Source organism: Desmodus rotundus, chromosome 3 (genome assembly GCF_022682495.2).
Source record: "Desmodus rotundus isolate HL8 chromosome 3, HLdesRot8A.1, whole genome shotgun sequence".
Taxonomy (NCBI): domain Eukaryota; kingdom Metazoa; phylum Chordata; class Mammalia; order Chiroptera; family Phyllostomidae; genus Desmodus; species Desmodus rotundus.
Window position 1 is genome coordinate 17,003,814 of NC_071389.1, and position 21,268 is coordinate 17,025,081.

The following is a 21,268-nucleotide window of genomic DNA, read 5'->3' on the forward strand; positions in this document are numbered from 1 at the left end:
ACAGGAAAAATGTTTTTTGAGAGAAGTTTATTTTTTTGTTCACCTCACTCACCCACAAGTGTAACAGAGAAACCTGGACTGTAACAGAGAGAAGGATGGTGATGGGTGGCTTGGGAGCTTCTGACTACTCATCCTCCTCCTTTGACTTCTTCTTCTCTTGATGCTTGTAGGCTGCGTAGCCTAGAAGCCCACCAACCTTGGCCATGAGGGTACTGCCACCACCAGCCCCTGTAAAGCAAGTATAGTCTGGCCACCTGTAGCCCAGGCATCAGGCCTGGGAATCCAAATATCTGGAAACCATTGCTCAAGTCCAAACTCTTCATTCTTAGATAGAGAAACAGAAGGCCTAAGAGGGGATGGGACTTCTGCAAAGTGAATCCTATCACCCCCTTACCCCAACTTGCCACCTCAAAACAGAGCTGTGTTTCAGAGACACAAAAGACAAAATAACAACTCATTCTCTTCATGTCTGCAGTGAACACATGGTGTCATTAATAATGCTAATAACAGCTACCTTTGTGGAGACCTCTCTGTGGGTGCTGGGGGATTCATAAGTAAGGGAGAACAACCACCTTATAACACAAGGCTGTTCCTAGCCCGGCCCACACCCCTTACTTCCCAGTGCTGGGGAATGACCTAGTCTGTGTCTCCCCCTCTGCCCCCTCTGAAAAGGGCTCTGTTCTTTTAGGCTGGTTCCTGGGGCTTTGTCATCCCCAATTGAAAGAAGATGGAGGCTTCAGAAAGGTGGAGAGACAGTTTGTCAGGGGTGGTTTTTCTCTACGATTTTGGAGTCCTCAGAGAGAAAGAAGGAGAAAGAAAAAGAAAAAGAAAATGGTGGATGGGAGAGGGAGAGTGATAAAGAGAGATACATAGAGATAGATATGAATATACATTTTTTAGAAGGATCATTCTGAGCTCTATATGTATTCCGTTCACGGTGTTCCAGAAACGCAAGTTCAGACCAGGGTTGGTCTGAGATTGAATTGGGTTGTCCTGCCACTCTAGGTTTTTGCTACTCTGGGTGTCTGAGATTGAGCAGATTCATAAAATGTGAAATTGAGGATGATTATCCTGGTTAACAGATGAGAAAACTGGCTTGCTGTGACTTGGTCAAAGCATCAGTGAGGCACCAGGCTAAAGGCAAAGAATCAGACTGACTGGGTTTGAATCCTGGCTCTGTGCAAGCCAGCTGGGAGAATTTGAGTAAATTACTGAATCAATCCATCTCTCAATTCACCCACTGTGTGATGGGGTTTATAAGAATACTCTCCTCAGAGAGCTGAGTTGGCCTGTGAAAAGGACTCAGAATAGTGAAGGGGGGGCGGGCTATGTGGCACTGGTGTCGCTGCCCCGGGGCCCCCGACTCACCCAAACTCTGCAGCGTGGCCACCAGCCCTCCTGCGGGCACGCCGCCCCCGTTCGCCACGGCCGACCAGCTCATCAGCGAGGCTGCCAACGAGTTGGCAGCGATGCCGGTGGCGGTGAAGCCCAGAGCGGGCAGACCCATGGCCAGAAGCCCTGGAGGAAGAGAAGGTGGTAAGGGAGCGCCCACGACCCGGGCCACCCCACCTTCCTGAGCTTCAGCCTTCCACACCCACCTCCTCCGACTGCTACGTAGGTCAGGGCGCCCCAGAATCCGGAGTTGCTGTCCTCCTCGGAGTCTCTTCTGCCTGTCGGGAGAGCGGACAAAGTGGAGTGGAGCAGGCAACAGAGTCCCCTGCTCTGTGCCTGATGCCCAGGAACAGCCCAAGAACTGGGGAGAACCTCACAAAAGGGAAGAGACTTTTCTCCTAAGGCAGCGTGCCTGGCACATAACTGGCATTGAATAATGTCGGCAGAATGGAGAAATTGAGAGTAGGATTCAAACCTGGGACTCTCGCTACGACAAGCCTGTGGTGTCCATTGTAGTAGCTCCTCTCATTCAGAAGCATTCCTGACTCTCTAAACCAAGGGTTCTGAAACTATCCCCTTCTTTCTACCAAAGTCCCCTGGCCGCAGGATCCTTACGTGCTTCCACACCGCCGCAGGTGTAGAGGAGCAGGTAGCACAAGAAGAGCGATATCGCCTTCTGCCGCATGGTGGCGCTACGCGCTGGCTTTGTCGCTGGACCTGGGGAGGAGAAACGAGAGTGAGCCGGAGCCATTTTTTGAGCCACACCCGCTCGGCTGTTTTCCCTTCTGATTGGAGGATGAATCCCTAAAAAGCAGTGAGGTGCTCTAGATTGGGCTCAGCACCCCCGTAAAGATCCGCGGGGGTCCCATTTCCCCGCCGCAACGTTGGCGGTGATGTTCCCACCTCACCCTGTGGTCGTGAGGATCAGCGAAGGAATCCTCCCGGTAAGGTGCCTGGCACGTGGCCCGTGCCCGCACGTGGCCCGTGCTGAATGATGTCAGCTAGTAACATTACTGTGGTTTCTGTGTTTGACTTTGTGGGACTTTGCTGTCACTGCCTGTGTGACCTCGGGAAGGACACGGGGCAGGGGCTTCTCTGGGCCTCGATTTACTTATCCCTAAGACGGGGGTATTAATAGAGCCTATTTTAGAGGGTGACAGTGAGTTTTGAAACTATTCACCACTATGTCCCCAGAACTTGGAACAGTACCCGTCACATGGAATTTTCTAAAAAAATGGTTGTTGATCAACTTATTCATCCAATGCATTGAATGTTTACAGGCATCAAACATTGTCCTCACATCAACTTCCTTTTATAGAAAGAAAGCACTGAGGGGTTAAGGAGCTTGTCCAAGGTCACACAGTAAATGGTGTAGCCAAGACACACGCTCATGACCGTCAGAATTCAAAACCTATGTTCTTTCCATTATACCACAGAATAGGAAAATGTGCATGCCCCCAAACTCACCTCTAATGTGATTTTTGTCAGCTCAGTGCAATTTTCTTAAATTAAAAACTAACCATACCTTCCTCCACCCCCAGTATTGAACACTTACTCAGCACTTTATGGCACAAGGTCGTTTATACCCATAACAACCACACGAAGTACCTGGAGGTCCCGCTGTTCTTAACCATGTGTTATAGACAAGGAAACTGAAGCTCAGAGAGTTTAATATTCCCAAGCCTGCCCAGCCAGGAAGTGACACAATCAAGATTTAAACCTGCAACTGACTGATACTCAAACCCACACTTCCAACAACCATTCCAGATTACTCCATTTATGCTTCAAGATAAACTCACTGTCACATTAGATCCTGCAACCAAGGGGTTTCAGAAATCATGCAGTCCTTTGGCAGGTCAGGTAGCTTGATTATCGTTTTGCAGATGGGGAACTAAAGCCCCCAAAAGTGAAATGACAGTTAAGGCCATAGATTGCTGACATGGCATCTGTAAGCTTAAGTCTAAAGCTTCTCGGGATTTTGCACCTCAACCCCCTAAAAGCCCCAAACCTCCCCCTCAGACCAGTTTTAGACCAGGGCACTAAAAGTAGCCTCCCTGAGGAACGGGTGTCCTGGCTCTCTGGGCGTGAGGCTCACAGGTAGGTTAGCCTGGCAAAGGGTGATTGCTTGACACCCGTACCTCATCATTTCTGGATTTACCTTGGAGGAGAAAAGAGAAGGAATCTTCCTGCTCTTCCTGCCTGGAGCCTGCTGGTGGATGCAAGCAGGAGTGAGGCGCAGCAGCCGCTCTCTCAGCCTGCAGGCTGTCTTTTTATAATCACATTCCAGTTGCGCACCCCCCCCCTGCCCGATAGTGGGCCAATCTCTATCAGAGTTTCCATTTCCTACACGCGGCAGAGTTTCCTTTTCTCCCCCATCTCTGCCAACAGCCTCCCTGCTCTCCCTGCTGGCAGAAAAATGTAATTCAAATGGGAGTTTTGACCATCCAAAGCAGGTCACACTACAGTGGGATCCATGGCCCTGCTGGATTTAGGGAAGCCCGACAACCAGTTCCTCCTGGGGCCCAGAGGCTTTGCACAATTCAATTAATAATAATACCTACCATTTATTGACCACTTGCTGCACGCCAGGACCTGTACAGAGTGCTCTATGTATGTGACCTTTCCAATCCCACAATAATTTTGTGAAGTAGCATATACTGTTTTTTGAAAATTATTTTAAATCCATATTATGAGTTTATTTTATCCTATAACCAATTCAAATTTTCACATGATTAAGGATTTTTCATGGCTACCAGAACAGGACTTGGGCTGGAGAATCCCTACAGACACCTTCCAGAGCCCCTCAAATCTTGGTGTAATCCACATAGTTAAGAGTTAAGAGCTCTTCTAGATGGCCATTTCTCAGCTTGCAGCTTTGAGGGAAGCATCATGAGAACCATTCACCTTCTGAAAACCTAAAAAGAGATGTGGAGCCAGAAATAACTTTAATGCAGGAAGTTATTTACCGTATTTTGCTGTGTATAATGAGCATCCACATTTTTAGCCCGAACTTTCAGGAAAAAAAATCTTTTGTTTTAGTTTTTTATTTACATTTTGAAACAAAACCAATTATCATATTCCAGGTATTACTTTGCATATGGATATCATTATTGCTTTCTAGAGTTATACTTTTAATGCATAAGCATAAATAAAAGACTAAAAAACATTTCTATAGATATGGAATTACTACTACCCATATATAATGTGCATCCTTATTTTTCCCTCAAAAATTTGAGCAAAACAGTGAGCATTATACATGGCAAAATACGGTCTTTCTTGTGGAGTTTTGACAATCCAGGCAGACTGGCCAGATGAGTCAGAAGAAGGAATCTGTGGAGGCATTTCTGGAATCATACTGGGAAGTACCTGGTAGGGATTTTTGCTTCAAGGCCTTTTCAAGGGGTCTTGTGTTCTCCTGCATGAATACAGGCTTCTTTGTGGAACTAGCTACGAATATCAGTGGGTCTTCTTTTGCTTTAGTAATTTTCCTTTAATGATAAAGCCAGTGAGCTAGGGAGTCTATGGGATCTCTGGGACAAACCTTTGCCACCTCCACCAGTACATGCGCAAGGCAATTTCCCAAGCACCTCTTCCCGTAGTCAGTTTCCATCCGGTGGGCAAGTTGTAGTCCTGCTTCTGCCATTTGTTAGCTGTGTGGTCTTCAGCAAGAAGCCAGCGTCTGTGAGCCTTGGCTTCTCATTTGCTCTCATGCTCCCTCCTCTTGGCCACATGTTCTCTCCCCTACCATATGCTGTTTATAATCCTCATTTTGCAGAGAGATTAAAACTTGTGGAAATGAAGTCATTTCATACCATTGTTCTCTGAAGCTGCCTGCTGCTGGGTGATGGGCATATATGATAAGACTGTCACAGGTGGGCACAAGTAACCATGTTCTTAGTGATCTCGAACAATGAATTGAACTGAGAGAATTGAACACATGGAGAGTTTATAGCAGAAAGAGAGAGAGCAGATTTATTAGCGATAGTATACTCCATAGAACATGGGAGCAGGCCAACTCCAAGAAGAGATTGACCCTCAGTGGCTAGAGGGATTCTTTTCTTATAGGGCGGATGTTTGCTGGCTAGTTTTGGCGGGCTTTTATTGTGCATGTGCATGTAGTTATATTATTTTAAAGCTACTGTGCATGCAGTCTCCCATAATTTTCCTTGACTGGCACCAGGGCAGGGGTCCCACAATGTTAATTTATTATGATGCTGTTATAATGAAGCAGGGGTCATGTAGCATCTTCTGAGCAGGAGCAGTCGTGATTCACCATGATTCAGTGCTTTTCCAGACAGGAGGGGGGCAACCAACCAGTCTTAGAACAGGGTCTCTGTCTTGTATCGATGTCTTTTGTCTTAGCCCTGAGGCGCCTCCGGAGTTTCCTCCTTCCTGACTATCTCCTGCCTCAAGACCAGTGAAGCCCATATTCCTGTGGCCATACATCCTTTGCCGTAAAATGGGTCTTGGCACTAGGTAATAGATTGAATGTTTTTTTAAGCCTTTGGATGGTGGTGCTTGTAGGAGCATTATGGTTACGAAACATAAGTTCCAATAAGGATGAATCATTGCCTTCTCCAACGTGGAAGGGGGCAGATATAAGTGACCTGTCCTGAGGTGGCTGCCTGCTCTCCCTCACCAATGGCGCTGGACTGCTGCCTGCTGCGGGCTGGTTAGCTATTTGTTGGCAGTTGCTAGATCAGCCTTGGTGAGAGGGAGGCCACGTTGTTGGATCCATTCATTGCTACTGTGGCCACTCCTATAGGTCTTTTGCAAAACAATAGAGTGGCTAAGTTTAGAAGTTGGTTGACATCTGTAGGATGGGACATCGGATCATCTGGCTGGAGAGCTTTTTCCTGCGGTAGATGGTCTCTGGTGAGCATTAATGTTGGGACACAAAGATCTGCATGCTTTTTGCCCACTCCTGTAGCTTCATCCACATGTCCCTTACCTGCTTATCTCCAAAATTCCACTTGTGCTCTTTCCATGCCCTTGATCAACTAGCCAAGCCATTTGCCACTTATCAGGAATTAGTGCATACCTGAACCTCAGCCCATCTCCTCGTCTATGCAAAGGGTATGACAAAGTGTACTGCTCACAGTTCTGCCCTTTGGGAGGATTTACCACCATCCTTCAGGGCTACCCCTAACTGGGGACATAATAGAGTGGTCTATTTCCAGCTGATGCCAAAATATCTCATCGACCTGTCTGTGAAATGGATTTAATTCCTTCCCTTCTTTTTTTTTCTTGTTTTTTTGTTTTTTTATTGTTATTCAATTACAGTTGTATGCCTTTTCTCCCCATCCCTCCACCCCACCCCAGGTGAACCCACCTCCCTCCCCCCTCTCCACCCTCCCCCTTGGTTTTGTCCATGTGTCCTTTATAGTAGTTCCTGTAATCCCCACTACCCACTGTCCCCGCCCCCACCCCCCACCCCTGCCCTGGCTATTGTTAGGTTGTTCTTAACTTCAATGTCTCTGGTTATATTTTGTTTGCTTTTTCCTTCTATTGCTTATGTTCCAGTTAAAGGTGAGATCATATGGTATTTGTCCCTCACTTCCTGGCTTATTTCACTTAGCATAATGCTCTCCGGTTTCATCCATGCTGTTGCAAAGGGTATAAGCTCCTTCTTTCTCTCTGCTGCGTAGAATTCCATTGTGTAAATATACCATAGTTTTTGGATCCACTCGTTTGCTGATGGGCACTTCGGTTGCTTCCAGTACTTGGCTATTGTAAATTGTGCTGCTATGAACATTGGGGTGCACAGATTCTTTTGGATTGGTGTTTCAGTGTTCTTAGGGTATAATCCCAGCAGCGGAATTACTGGGTCAAAGGGCAGTTCCATTTTTAGTTTTCTGAGGAAATTCCATATTGTTTTCCACAGTGGCCTCACCAGTCTGCATTCCCACCAACAGTGCACGAGGGTTCCCTTTTCTCCACATCCTCTCCAACATTTGTTTGTGGATTTGTTTATGTTGGCCATTCTGACTGGCGTGAGATGATACCTCATTGTGGTTTTAATTTGCATCTCTCTGATGGCTAGTGATGCTGAGCATCTTTTCATATGTCTCTGGGCCCTCTGTATGTCTTCCTTGGAGAAGTGTCTGTTCAAGTCCTTTGCCCATTTTTTAATTGGGTTGTTTGTCTTCCTGGAGTGGAGTTGTGTGAGTTCTTTATATATTTTGGAGATCAGGCCCTTGTCTGACGTATCATTGGCAAATATGTTTTCCCATATTGTTGGTTCTCTTTGTAATTTGGTGCTGTTTTCTTTAGCCATGCAGAAGCTTTTTATTTTGATGAGGTCCCATTTGTTTATTCTTTCCTTTATGTCCCTTGCTTTAGGGGATGTGTCTGTGAGGATGTTGCTGCGTTGAATGTCTGAGATTTTCCTGCCAATGTTTTCCTCAAGGACTTTTATGGTGTTACGGCTTATATTTAAGTCTTTTATCCATCTTGAGTTTATTTTCGTGTACGGCGTAAGTTGGTGATCGAGTTTCATTTTTTTGCACGTAGCTGTCCAGATCTCCCAACACCATCTGTTGAAGAGACTGTTTTTGCTCCATTTTATGCTCCTGCCTCCTTTGTCAAATATTAATTGATCGTATAGATTTGAGTTTATTTCTGGGCTCTCTATTCTGTTCCATTGGTCTATGTGCCTGTTTTTATGCCAGTACCAGGCTGTTTTGATTACAGTGGCCTTGTAATACAGTTTGATATCAGGTATTGTGATCCCTCCTGCTTTGTTCTTCTTTCTCAAAATTGCTGCTGCTATTCGAGGTCGTTTATGGTTCCATATGAATTTCTGCAATGTTTGTTCTATATCTGTGAAATATGTCATGGGTACTCTAATAGGGATTGCATTGAATCTATAAATTGCTTTGGGTAGTATGGCCATTTTGATGATGTTAATTCTTCCAATCCATGAGCATGGTACATGCTTCCATTTGTTTGTATCTTCCTTAATTTCTTTCTTCAGTGTTGTGTAGTTTTCTGAGTACAGGTCTTTTACCTCCTTGGTTAGGTTTATTCCTAGGTACTTTATTTTTCTTGTTGCTATATCGAATGGGATTTTTTTCCTGATTTCTGTTTCTGCAGTTTCGTTGTTGGTGTACAGGAATGCCTTTGATTTCTGGGTATTGACTCTGTATCCAGCTATTTTGCCAAATTCATTTATTAGGTCGAGTAGTTTTTGAGTGGAGTCTATAGGGTTTTCCATGTACACTATCATGTCATCTGCAAACAGTGACAGTTTCATTTCCTCCTTTCCAATTTGGATGCCTTTTATTGCTTTTTCTTGTCTGATTGCTGTGGCTAGGACTTCCAATACTATGTTGAATAGGAGTGGTGAGAGAGGGCATCCTTGTCTTGTTCCTGATCTTAGTGGGAAAGCTCTAAGTTTTTGTCCATTGAGTGTGATGTTGGCTGTAGGTCTCTCATATATGGCCTTAATTATGTTGAGGACTGCTCCCTTTATTCCCACTTTGCTGAGTGTTTTTATCAGAAATGGGTGCTGTATCTTATCGAACGCTTTTTCCGCATCTACTGATATGATCATGTGATTTTTGTCTTTGCTGTTGTTGATGTGATGTATTATGTTTATTGATTTGCGAATATTGTACCATCCTTGCATCCCTGGGATGAATCCCACTTGGTCATGGTGGATGATCTTTTAAATATATTGCTGGATGCGGTTTGCTAATATTTTGTTGAGAATTTTAGCGTCTATGTTCATCAGTGATATTGGCCTGAAGTTTTCTTTCTTTGTTGTGTCTTTATCTGGTTTTGGGATTAGGATGATGTTGGCTTCATAAAAAGAGTTTGGGAGTCTTCCATCAGTTTGGATTTTTTCGAATAGTCTGTGAAGGATAGGGGTTAGTTCTTCCTTAAATGCTTTGTAGAAATCTCCTGTGAAACCATCTGGTCCAGGGCTTTTGTGTGATGGGAGTTTCTTGATGACTGCTTCAATTTCCTTTGCTGATATTGGTCTGTTCAGGTTTTCTGCTTCTTCTTCAGTCAGTTTTGGAAGATTATATTTTTCTAGAAATGTGTCCATTTCATCTAGGTTTTCAAATTTCTTAGCATATAGGTCATCATAGTAATTTCTTACGATCCTTTGTATTTCTGTGGTATCAGTTGTAATCTCTCCACTTTCATTTCTAATTCTGTTTATTTGGATCCTCTCTCTTTTCTTCTTGATAAGCCTACTAAAAGGCTTGTCGATTTTGTTTATCTTTTCAAAGAACCAGCTTCTGGATTCATTGATCCTTACAATTGTGCTTTTAGTCTCTATGTCATTTAGTTCTGCTCTGATCTTGGTTATTTCCTTCCTTCTGCTTGCTCTGGGCTGTCTTTGTTGTTGTTCCTCCAGTTCTTGTAGGCATAGGGTTAGGTTGTTTGTTTGAACTGTTTCTAACTTCTTAAGGTAGGCCTGTATTGCTATGAACTTCCCTCTCAGGACTGCCTTTGCTGTGTCCCATAGGTTTTGGGTTGTTGTGAGTTCGTTTTCATTTGTTTCCAGGAAGTTTTTGATTTCTTCCCTAATCTCGTTCTTGACCCATTCATTGTTTAATAGCATGCTATTCAGTCTCCATGATTTTGAGTGTTTTGGGTTTTTACCCTTGGGGTTGGTTTCTAGTTTCAGACCCTTGTGGTCAGAGAAGATGCTTGATATGATTTCAATTTTCTTGAATTTGTTGAGGCTTGCTTTGTGTCCTATCATGTGGTCTATCTTTGAAAAAGTTCCATGGACACTTGAAAAGAATGTGTATTTTGCTTCTTTGGGATGAAAAGCGCTGTATATATCAGTTAAGTCCATTTCCTCTAGGGTATTGTTAAGTGACACAATATCTTTGTTGATCTTTTGTTTGGAAGACCTGTCCATTTTTGATAGTGGGGTGTTAAAATCCCCTACTATAATTGTGTTGCTGTCAATATCTTTCTTGAAATCCTCCAAGATTTTCTTTATGTATTTGGGTGCTCCTATGTTGGGTGCATATATATTTATAATGTTTATGTCTTCTTGGTGGATTCTTCCTTTGAGTATTATGAAGTGACCTTCTGGGTCTCTCTTTATGGCCCTTCTTTGGAAGTCTATTTTGTCTGATATGAGTATTGCTACCCCTGCTTTTTTTTCCTGTCCGTTTGCTTGGAAAATTTGTTTCCAGCCCTTCACTTTCAGTCTGTGTAAGTCTTTTGTCCTGAGATGGGTTTCTTGTAGGCAGCATATGTGTGGGTCATGTTTTCTTATCCATTCAGCTGTTCTATGTCTTTTGATTGGAGCATTTAATCCATTTACGTTTAAGGTTATTATCGATAGGTAGTTATTCGTTGCCATTATTTCCTACCTGTGTTCCTCTGTCTTTCTCTTTTCCTTCCTTTCCTTAAAGCAGTCGCTTTAGCATCTCTTGCAGAGCTGGTTTGGTGGAGCTGTATTCTTTTAGACTTCTTTTGTCTGGGAAACTCTTTATTTGGTCTTCTATCTTGATTGAGAGCCTTGCTGGGTAAAGTAGTCTTGGTTGCAGGCCTCTGGTTCTCATTATTTGGAATATTTTTTGCCATTCTCTTCTGGCTTGGAGCGTTTCCATTGAGAAGTCAGTTGCTAACCTTATTGGGGCTCCCTTGTATGTTACTTCCTTTTTCTCCCTTGCTGCCTTTAAGATCCTCTCTTTGTCTTGGAAATTTGCCATTTTAATTATGATGTGTCTTGCAGTGGGTCTCTTTGGGTTCCTCTTGTTTGGGACTCTCTGTGATTCCTGGATTTGGGTGACTTTTTCTCTCCTCAGATTAGGGAAATTTTCCATCATTACTTTTTCAAACAGGTTTTCTATCCCTTGCTCTTCTTCTCCTTCTGGTATTCCTATTATACGGATATTGTTACGTTTCATGTTGTCCTGCATTTCCCTTATTGCCTCTTCATTCTTTCTGAGCCTCTTTTCCTTTTCTTGCTCCTTCTGGGTGTTTTTTTCTACTTTATCCTCCAGCTCGCTGATCCGATCCTCTGCTTCATCAAGTCTGCTTTTAATTCCTTCTACTGTGTTCTTCAATTCAGAAATTGTGTTCTTCATTTCCTCTTGGCTCTTGTTGATAGTTTCTATTTCCTTTTTCATGTTGATATAGTTTGCAGTGAGTTCATTGTAGTTTCCTTGTAGTTTCTGGTAGTTCTCTTTGAGCTCAGAGAGCTCAGTGAGCTTCCTGATGACCATTGCTTTGAACTCAGTATCTGATAGTTGACTTGCCTCTTTTTCGGTTAGTATTCTTTCTGAGACTTCCTCCTTTCCTTTCATTTGGGAATTGTTTCTTTGTCTTCCCATTGTTTGTGAGGCTCTTCTTGTTGGCCTCTGCTTCTTAAATTGCTTTGTTCTGACTCCCTGGGTTTATGATATGAACTTGTATGGTAGAATGCCAATGGGATTCGGTGGTGCTGTCTCCTTACTCTCCTGTGCTCACTGGTCTTGAGCTGACGTTTATGTGTTTAACACAGTCTAACTCTAGTCTTTTCAGCACTCCAGGTTTTGTTGTCTCACCGTCAGATCTTTCAATGTCCTCTATCTTTGGTCTCTGATCTTCGTATATGCTGGAATACTGTTGGCTGTTCGCTCTGCTCCTCAGATCAGCTAGGTATTTCCCTGTCGTTGAGGGGAAGTGGATTCCGCTCCCACCTATGTTGCCGCCATCTTCAAACCAGTCATTCCTTCCCTTCTTTATCAGTTGGTTGCAGGGAACCCTCCCTGAGGCCATAGGTACACGTTAAAGGAGAGGTGTCAGATCAACAGATTTACTATATTTTTGGACTATAAGACGCACTGGACCATAAGACGCGCCTAGGTTTTAGAACAGGAAAATAGGAAAAAAAAAACCCCGCTCCACTGTTGCTCCCCCCCTCCCCTGCCAGTGAGCCAGGTAAGCTACATTTGGACTATAAGATGCACCCCCATTTTCCTCCCAAGTTTGGGGGGCGAAGGGCGTCTTATAGTCCAAAAAATACCGTAGGTGCCCAGGGAGTCTGAGCTGCCTGTTGATTGGATTTACTCAGCCTCTGGACTCTTTGAGCCCAGCCCTGAAAGTACCACTTCCATCATACTGGATGGCTGCTGTGCCTGCCGGGTGACATCTAACTTAAGACAGATAGCCACCTGGCATCCAGTGGTCAGATGCTCAGGCACTGCTTGGGTCCAGTGACACATCAGGACCTTTTTGTTCAAATGGGCGATGGTGACTATGGCCTTACTCCAGAATCCTGGGGGTTCTCACTGTAACCCTTCAATCTGAGCTTTCACAGACACCCTCCAGAACCTTTATTCCTGATGGATTCCTCCAGCAACCTTGAACTGCAGGACCACATAATCCAAAGTGGCAGCATCGCCTGCTTTATGGTTTGAATCTGCTGTACGGCACCTTCTTGCTCTGGGCAGTGCTCACAACCGCAGCCTTCCGGGTCACCCCGTAAAGGGTTGGAGAAGTACAACAGTTCTGAGTGTGTATATTCTGCCTCCAAAATTCAAAGAGGCCCACCAAATGAGCCCGTTTTTAAGTGGTGAGATGACTTGTCCTGGAGTGCCCTGAGCCATGGAACTCCTAAAAATGTTCCCAGGGTGGCGAGACCATGAATCTTCATGTAATTTATCTCCCACTCTCTGGCAAACTTGGTGCTTTTACCACTTCCTGTTTATGAGCAAGGAGCATGATGTCGTTAATGCAGTGGACCAGCTTGTTGTTCTGCGGAATGTCCAGGCGATCAAGGTCCCTGAGGACTACATTATAAGGAGAACTGGAAAGGTAACAAAGCCCTGAGGGGAGAGAATGAAAGTGCTGTCATCACGGCATTGCGAAGCAAAAGCAAACTGCCATCTCACGGGCATGAAAAAGAGAGCATTGTGGGGTATGGTGGGAGGATGAATGAAAAAAGTGGAAGGGATTAAGAAGTACCAACTGCAAGTTATAAAATAAGTCAGGCCCTGACCAGGCTGCTCAGTTGGTTAGAGCGTTGTGCTGATACACCAAGGTTGTGGGTTTGAGCCCCTGTAAGGCCACAAACAGCAATCAACCAATGAATGCAACCGTAAGTGGAAAAACAAAATCTATGTCTCTCTCTCTCTCTCTCCCCTTTCCTCTCTCAATCTAAAATCGATTAAAAAAATAATAAGAAGTCATGGGATGTAAGGTACAGCATAGGGAATATAGTCAATCATATCGTAATAGATATGTGTGGTTACTAGACATTGTGGGGTCCCTGTGTCAGGTATGTAAATGTCTATCCGTAGGTGTACATCTGGAACTAATATAATGTTGTCGGTCAACTGTAATTAAAAATAAACTTAAAAAAGACAAAGAAAGCAATTGCCAAATCAATTACCATGCACAAGTATTAGGGCTTGTGCTGATATGCTCCAGTAAAGATACCACATTTAGACCCCGGCCAGGTAGCTAAGTTGGTTAGAGCATTGTCCTGATACGCCAAGGTTGCAGGTTCAATCCCTAGTCAGACCATGGTTAGGAACCAGTGAATGCGTCAATAAGTGGAACAGCAAATTGAAGTTTCTCTCTCTCTCTCTCTCTAATTAATAAACAGAAAAAATTTTTTTAAAGCTACCACATTGAGTAGAGTAGCTCTGATTGAGGTTATCATGTGCTTACATTTATAGTAGCCCATCATCTGTCATCCACCAGGATACATCTATTTTCCTGGAGGCCAGACAGGCAAACTGAATGGGGATATGATGGGCACACCCTCAGCCAATGTATTACAGCAGAAATAATACTGCAGAAATGAACTATAGGGCAGTGTGACGGTTAATGTTATGTGTTAACTTGACTAGGTCACAGTACCCAGATATTTGGTCAAGCAGTAGTCTGGATGTGGAAGGTAGTTGTTATATGAGATTTACTTTGTTTTAAAGATTTTATTTATTTATTTATTTTTTTAGGGAGGAGAAGGGAGGGAAAGAGACTTCAATGTGTGGTTGCCTCTCACGCACCCCCTACTGGGGACCTGGCCCACAACCCAGGCATGTGCCCTGATTGGGAATTGAATTGGTGACCCTTTGGTTCGCAGGCCAGCACTTAATCCACTGAGCCACACCAGATCGGGTATGAGATTTACATTTAAATTAGTACATTTTGAGAAAAGTAGATTACCCTTTATAGTGTGGTGCTCCTCACCCAATCAATTGAAAGGCTTTAGGATAAAAAAGACGACTCCCACTTAGAAGAGGGAATTCTCGCTGCCTGTCTGCCTTTGGACTTGAGCCATAACATTAATTCTTTCTTGGGTTTCCAGGCTGCCAGCCTACACTGCAGATTGTGGACTTGCATGAGCTAATTCTTGAAGGTGAATCACTCCCTTTCTATCTATCTGTTGTATCTGTCCATCTATCTAATCTATATCTATACATATCTGTATATCTCTCTATCTGTCTCTCTGTGTCTATCTATCTATTTGTACATCCAATTGGTTCTGTTTCTTTGGAGGACCCTGAGTAATACAGGCCGTGTCAGGGGCTTCTGTGTGGCTCTTCCTATCATAACAGCCTTTATCCAGAGTTCCTGGAATTAATGACAGGCTCTGCCAGCTTCTATGTACCCCATTGGAGTTATGGTAAACTCCATCCATCACCTGCCTCTTTTAGTCCCTACTCTGACTAGGTAACTGTGATGGTGTTTTGTGTCTCCTAGCTTCTATGTCAGCTCAGACTCTACGTCATTAACAATCTTTGAAAATTCTGAATACCCTCCTTTTTCTTTTCTTTCTTTTTTTTTTTTTTTTAATACCCTCCTTTTTCTAATGCACACTTACCCTGGCTATAGATCCATTTGGGGAAGGATTGGAGGAATAATTACTACATATAATTGTGATGTCATTGCACAGTTGTTCCTTAAGGGACATGTCCTCCCTATGGTTAAGGGATTCTGGGTCTGTGAACTTAGATTTAGAATCTGTATGAGGAACCATGATTTTCCACTGTGGCAGCTGACGTCAGTCTTCTGCTTACCAGCTCTTGATTTTTTAAAATATAAAAATCGAGGATTGCCCTGGCTGGTGTGGCTCAGTGGACTGAGTGCCGGCCTGCGGACCAAAGGGTCGCTGGTTTGATTCCCAGTCTAGGGCACAGGCCTGGGTTGCGGGCCAGGTCCCCAGTGGGGGACACGTGAGAGGCAGCCACACACTGATGTTTCTTTCCCTCTCTCTATCCCTTCCCCTCTCTCTAAAAATAAATAAATAAAATCTTAAAACAAAATCAAGGATCACCTAGTCAGCTGTCCATCCACCCCATCCCCGTAATCAACTTGGCACAGGTCCCTGTTGATCAAGGCACCCTTATGGTCAGTGTGGCCAGCCGCACCTGACAGTACTTATACTCACCTGGTCTTGGAAGCCGCCTCTCCCATTCTGGAATCTCAACATTACTGTTAGGGATCCCGGTTCCGAAGCAGCATCTCTTACTCTTAATCCCAGCCTACGAAAGACAAATACTGCAGAGCTACTCAGCGATGCTGGTGTCCCCTTTGTCGGTGAACTGCTTATTGCCTCAGCAGAGAGAGTATCCTTCGGGCACTCCTAGAGAACATAGCCAAGTGCTGAGTTCTTGGATCCAACATTTCCAACTCTCTGAACTTTCTGACCTCTTTTAACTGCTCTACCATGGAAGTTCTATCATCTCGACCCCCTTTGTTGTAGGCCATCATCCTGCCCAGGCTTTAAAGGAGCCCTCCTCGCAAACTATTAGGACCATATTTCAATAATCTATCTCTGAATAACAAACCACCCCAAACTTAAAGGCTTAGAACAACAGCAACTTATTATTCCTTACACTTTTCTACAGTCTGGGTTAGGATCAGTTGGGTGTTTATCTGCTTCATGTGGTATTTGCAGGAACTGAAATGTCCAAGATGTATTTTTCACTTACATCAATGGCACCTCAGCTGGGAAGGACGGAAGACCTGACAGCTGGTCAGGTGAGTGTGCTTCTCAGTGTGGTGTCTTCACATGGCTAGCTCACACCGCCTCACAGTGTGAGGGTCTGATTGTGGTTGGGTTTCTTACATGGTGGTTGGCTGCCAAGACAGAGGAAATAGAAGCTGCCAGTCTTCTTAGAGGCTAGGTCTGGAACTGGAACAGTGTTAGTTCTGCCGTCTTCTGTTGATTAAGGTGAGTTATCAGACCAGTCAGATTCAAGGACGGGGGATAATAGACCCCATCTCTTGAGGTGAGCAGGGGCATGCACTTGGAGGGAGGGAAGGCGTTGATGGTGAACATCTCTGGAAACGGTATACCGGAGCCCTACTCCAGGCATCCCTGCAAGAATATTGAAGCCTGAGTTATTGGAGAGTGGTCGATGATGATGTATTCCCCATCAGCCAGTCTTACATTCTGCCATGCCAGCCCCCTCACTGCCATGTGAGAGTTCTGGTTCCTCCTAAGATTACTCCCACATATACCAGCCAGGTCTTTCTATTCGCTGATGTGTAGCTTATTTTCCCCAGGTCGAAACTTAAATTTTCCCACTCAGGATTTGCTAGGTACTGACCCTGGTTATTTGAGGATTTGATGGGAGCAGGTCTTGAGAACAAATGTCATCTAATGAGGCACGTACTTCACGTGAGATCATTGCATAGTCATGAGGAAAGGGGAAACTTCCTTGTTCTTCCTTGGCAAGAGGGAAGGGCTTGCTTCTCCTCCTACCTGGGAAACTCAAGCGAATTTATGAGATAAGGATTCTTAGGTTGGCCTACCCTAATGTCCTTTTCCAAGTTCTCAGGTTCCTGTGTTTTCCCTATCAGGGCTTTGACTTTGACATAGAAGATCTACTAACACTGTGCATTTAGAGTCCTTTGCAACTCTGCAACATATAAGCAGCCTGATCCTGGATGTTATTTTCCACATGGTCTTCCCTTCACCACATGTGGAAGAATTAATCATGGTGCTGCCACATGAAGGCCAAGGTTATCGTCACTTTACTTACTACCAGCAATAAGGTCCCTATTGCCTTCACCTGGGTGAAAATTCTAACCGCTAAATCACAACCTGAAGGTCTGTTTCTCAGGACCTCTTCTGGCACTAAATGCCAGCCTAAGATCCCTAGAAAATAGAATCCGAATCAAAGGTTATATATTGATGCTTTCTTGGAGGTTGCAATCCCAAGGAAGGAAAAGGGTGGGGGAAAGAGAAGTGAAACAGAGAAGGAAAGAAATGCAAGCTGGCACATTACTTAGCTGACCAGAGCCCCGCCAAAATCCAAGCCAGTGGTTCCGTCACGTGGGATCTCTTCAAAGAAGGCATATGGAACCACTAAGCCTTGGAATAGTCCATAGTAAGGAAGAAGGGCGAATATATCTGTCAGCAATTTTTCATTGTCTTGTTTCATGGTCACCAATGGGGTCTTAATTGTCTGAACTTTGGAACTGTGTTGACTCATTCCTCTGGGCTGTTGCTAAAGGAAGCCAGAGCCTTCAGAGATCCAGTTGGGTCAGATGTAACAGCTGAAGCTGCTACTGTTCCCACGATAGCAGGCTTAATTTGGTTCATAGCAAAGACTAGCACTTGCCTCATGCTGATCTGAAGCAGCCAGTAACATTTAGGGAGGAAGCAAGGATGTTGACCGCTGGGAGACATCTAAACTGAGTGTAGTACAATTAAACTAATGACTTTGGCATTTACTTAGAAAGAGATGGGAAGAAATGAAAAAAATGAGATGAGAAGCTCCTGGAGGGCTTAGAGCAGAGGAGTGTGACCTGTCTGACAAGTTTTAACAGGATCACTCTGGCTGCCCAGGACAGCCAGAAGCAAGGGCGCCAGTTACGAGTCAGTTGCAATAATCCAGGTGTAATAGTCATGGTTCTATCAGAGAAGCAGAACCATTAGGATTTATATGGAATAAGAGACTTATTATAGATATTTGACTTTATGCAATTAGGGGTGCTAGTTAAGTGGTTTATGTACAGCTGTTGCTTGAGCAGCTGATGTTGCACTGGAAGTCAGCAGAGCAGTTCTGAAAGAGAGATGCTAAGTGGTGGAGGGCAAGGTGAAACTGGCACCCAGGAAGATGAACTGGAATCCACAAGGACAACTAGCTCTCCTACTCACTGGCCTTTCCTCACCAGTAAGCCTCCGATTTTGATGATGACCAGCAAGAGAAGCTGATGCCTTTTATCAACACACACCTAGTCCTGGAGTGGGAGACGCTGAAAGTAGAGATGGTGGGGCTGAGGGCAGAAAGGCACAGGAGGCGGGTGGTGCTAGAGGAGCTGTGGGCCCAGCTGCTGCCTGACGCTGCTGGCGAGAGGAGTCAGCAGACCAGTGAAAACGTGCACCAGCTGCACAGCCTCTGGCCCTGCACTAGTGTACTATGTGTAAGCATGGCTACAGCTTCACTTCTGCCTTCCAAATCCTGCCCAGATCTCCCTCTGAGGCCAATCCTCACCCAAAACTACGCAGGAAAGGGAATTCTGGGAAACATAGTCCCAGCTTAGCTCAGTTGACACAATTCAAAGCCCACCACACCAGGTATGATAAAATGTCTTGGACCTGAGTGTTGGCCACTGGGATGTGAGATGTGCTCGAATTTTGGAGGTATCTTGACTATTTCTCACTGTCTGAATCTACTTGGCTTCTGAGCTTGGATGGTGAGTTCTGATGCAAGGGTGGACACGTCCCTTGAATCCGATGAGGGAGAAGGAAAGAGGCCCACCAGTTACATCTTCAGAGCTTGGGACAAAGGTATAAATGGAGGCCCATATACCACGTCTAAATATTTAAAAACTTGTGATAACTTTGCATGGTGACAGATGATTACTAGAATTAGGAGAGTGATCTCATTGTAAGGGATAAAAAAGTCAAATCACTATATTGTACACATGAAACTAATAATTAATATAATACTGTATACCAACTAAAATAAAAAATTCAAAATAAATAGTAAAAGTGCCTAAAACATTAAATAAGTAAGTGTTTAAAAACTCTAGTCCCGGCTGGTGTGGCTCAGTTGGTTGTAGTGTCATCTCATAGATCAAAAGGTTGCAGGTTCAGTACCTGGTCAGGGCACATACCTGGTTGCAGGTTTGGTCCTGTGTACGAGAGGCAACCAATCGATGTTTCTCTCCCTTCCCCCCCTCTAAAATCAGTAAGAATGTCCTCGGGTAAGGAAAAAAAAAAATCTCTAAATGAAGACAATAAACTATTATATAGAATATATTCTATCAGGTATTTTTTGGACTATAAGATGCACTGGACCATAAGACGCACCTAGGTTTTAGAGGAGGAAAATAGGAAAAAGAACCCCTCTCTGCAGGCCGCACCCCCCCCCCCCCGCAAGCCAGATATACTACATTCGGACTATAAGACGCACCCCCATTCCCCTCCCACATTTGCGGGGGGAGTGCATCTTATAGTCCAAAAAATATAGTACTTTTAACAAATATTTTATAACGACAAAATTAAATATATGCGTAGATCTACTTTTTACATGACTGAAAATCTATCAAAACCACTGAATTTAATTATTGTAGTACATATCCAGGTGTTCTGTTTATGGACTGGAAATACTTGGATGACAAAGAAAATATGTACATTAATAAATTATATACTTATTCCATATAAGAAAGTCTTCTCACTCTGTCCTCACACGGGGACAAGGGAACTCTCTAGGGCTTCTTCTTTTTTTTTTTTTTAAAGATTTTATTTTTAGAAAAAGGTGAAGGGAGGGAGAAAGAGAGGGAGAGAAACATCAATATGTGGTTGCCTCTCCCACACCTCCTACTGGGGACCTGGCCTGCAACCCCGGGCATGTGCTCTAGACTGGGAATCAAACCAGCAACCCTTTGGTTCACAGGCTGGCACTCAATCCACTGAGCCACACCAGCCAGGGCTCTAGGTCTTCTTTCATAAAGGCTAATCCCTCATGACCTAATCACCTCTCAGATGCCCCACCTCTTTCTTAATACCATCACTTTGAGGATTAAGTTTCAACATACAAATTTTGGAGGATATAAACATTCAGTCAATTGTGATTATATAAGGAAAAATAAACTTCTATCTTGTTAAAGCCACTGAGTAATTGTTCATTCTCTTTGCTACAGCAGCCTGGCCTTACCCTAGGTGGCAAACCTCGTGATGATCTCCACACTCACCAAAGTCCAAGAGCATTAGATGGGAATGGATGAACAGTGTAACTCCTCATGCTTGAGGGTGGCTCAGGGAGCAGTGGAACATTTTCTCCAATGGCCTTGAGCAGAGCAAGTGTGGCACCTGTTGCTGGCAGATGTGAAGAGAGGCCTTGTGGTCTAGATGAGAAGGACACAACAAACCACATGGACAGATGACTCGACACCAGATGGGAAGGAGGATGTCGCTATGGACAGATGACAAAGACTGTCCATATTCCACATCCCCTGCCCAAAGACTAGATATAGTCACAGCAATTCAATTCAGTTATGTGTCAAATATATCCCAATAAAGCTGGAAAAATTTTTTTGAAGATTTATTTTTAGAGAGAGGGGAAGGGAGGGAGAAAGAGAGGGAAAGAAGCATTGATGCAAGAAAGAAACATCCATCGGTTGCTTTACACCTGGACTGGGAATTGAATCAGTGACCTTTCAGTTTTCAAGATAACACCCAACCCACTGAGCAACACCAGTCAGGGTGAAGATTGATTTATAAAAAATTAAATGCAGGTTTTTTAAGGTTTTATTTTTGAGTTTGTGGACCAAGAATTCATACCTACTATAGAAACCAGTTATAATTTTGATCAGCTCCCCCATCTTCCACCCTGAACTTACAACATCCTTTTTATTTCTAAGGGTGAGGATATGTTTTGTTTTTTTTTAAATTGATTTCAGAAAGAGAGGTGGGGAGAGAGGGAGGCACGTTGATGTGAGAGAGAAA

At 44.1% G+C, this 21,268-nt stretch overlaps 1 protein-coding gene and 1 long non-coding RNA gene across 2 annotated transcripts; one reads left to right on the forward strand and one right to left on the reverse strand.

Moving 5' to 3' along the window:
- Positions 1-10: 10 nt before the first annotated feature.
- On the reverse strand, positions 11-3,707 carry IFI6 (interferon alpha inducible protein 6). The gene is made up of 5 exons (XM_024554754.4): positions 3,551-3,707; positions 2,008-2,109; positions 1,599-1,670; positions 1,369-1,518; positions 11-228 (listed from the first exon to the last, which is right to left on the reverse strand). The coding sequence occupies exons 2-5, from the start codon at positions 2,075-2,077 to the stop codon at positions 125-127; spliced, it is 396 nt and encodes a 131-aa protein (XP_024410522.1). The 5' UTR covers positions 2,078-2,109; positions 3,551-3,707; the 3' UTR covers positions 11-124.
- On the forward strand, positions 2,132-20,888 carry LOC123479165 (uncharacterized). The gene is made up of 3 exons (XR_006654699.3): positions 2,132-2,336; positions 16,262-16,344; positions 20,464-20,888. It is a non-coding gene; the product is annotated as an uncharacterized lncRNA (long non-coding RNA).
- Positions 20,889-21,268: the final 380 nt, after the last annotated feature.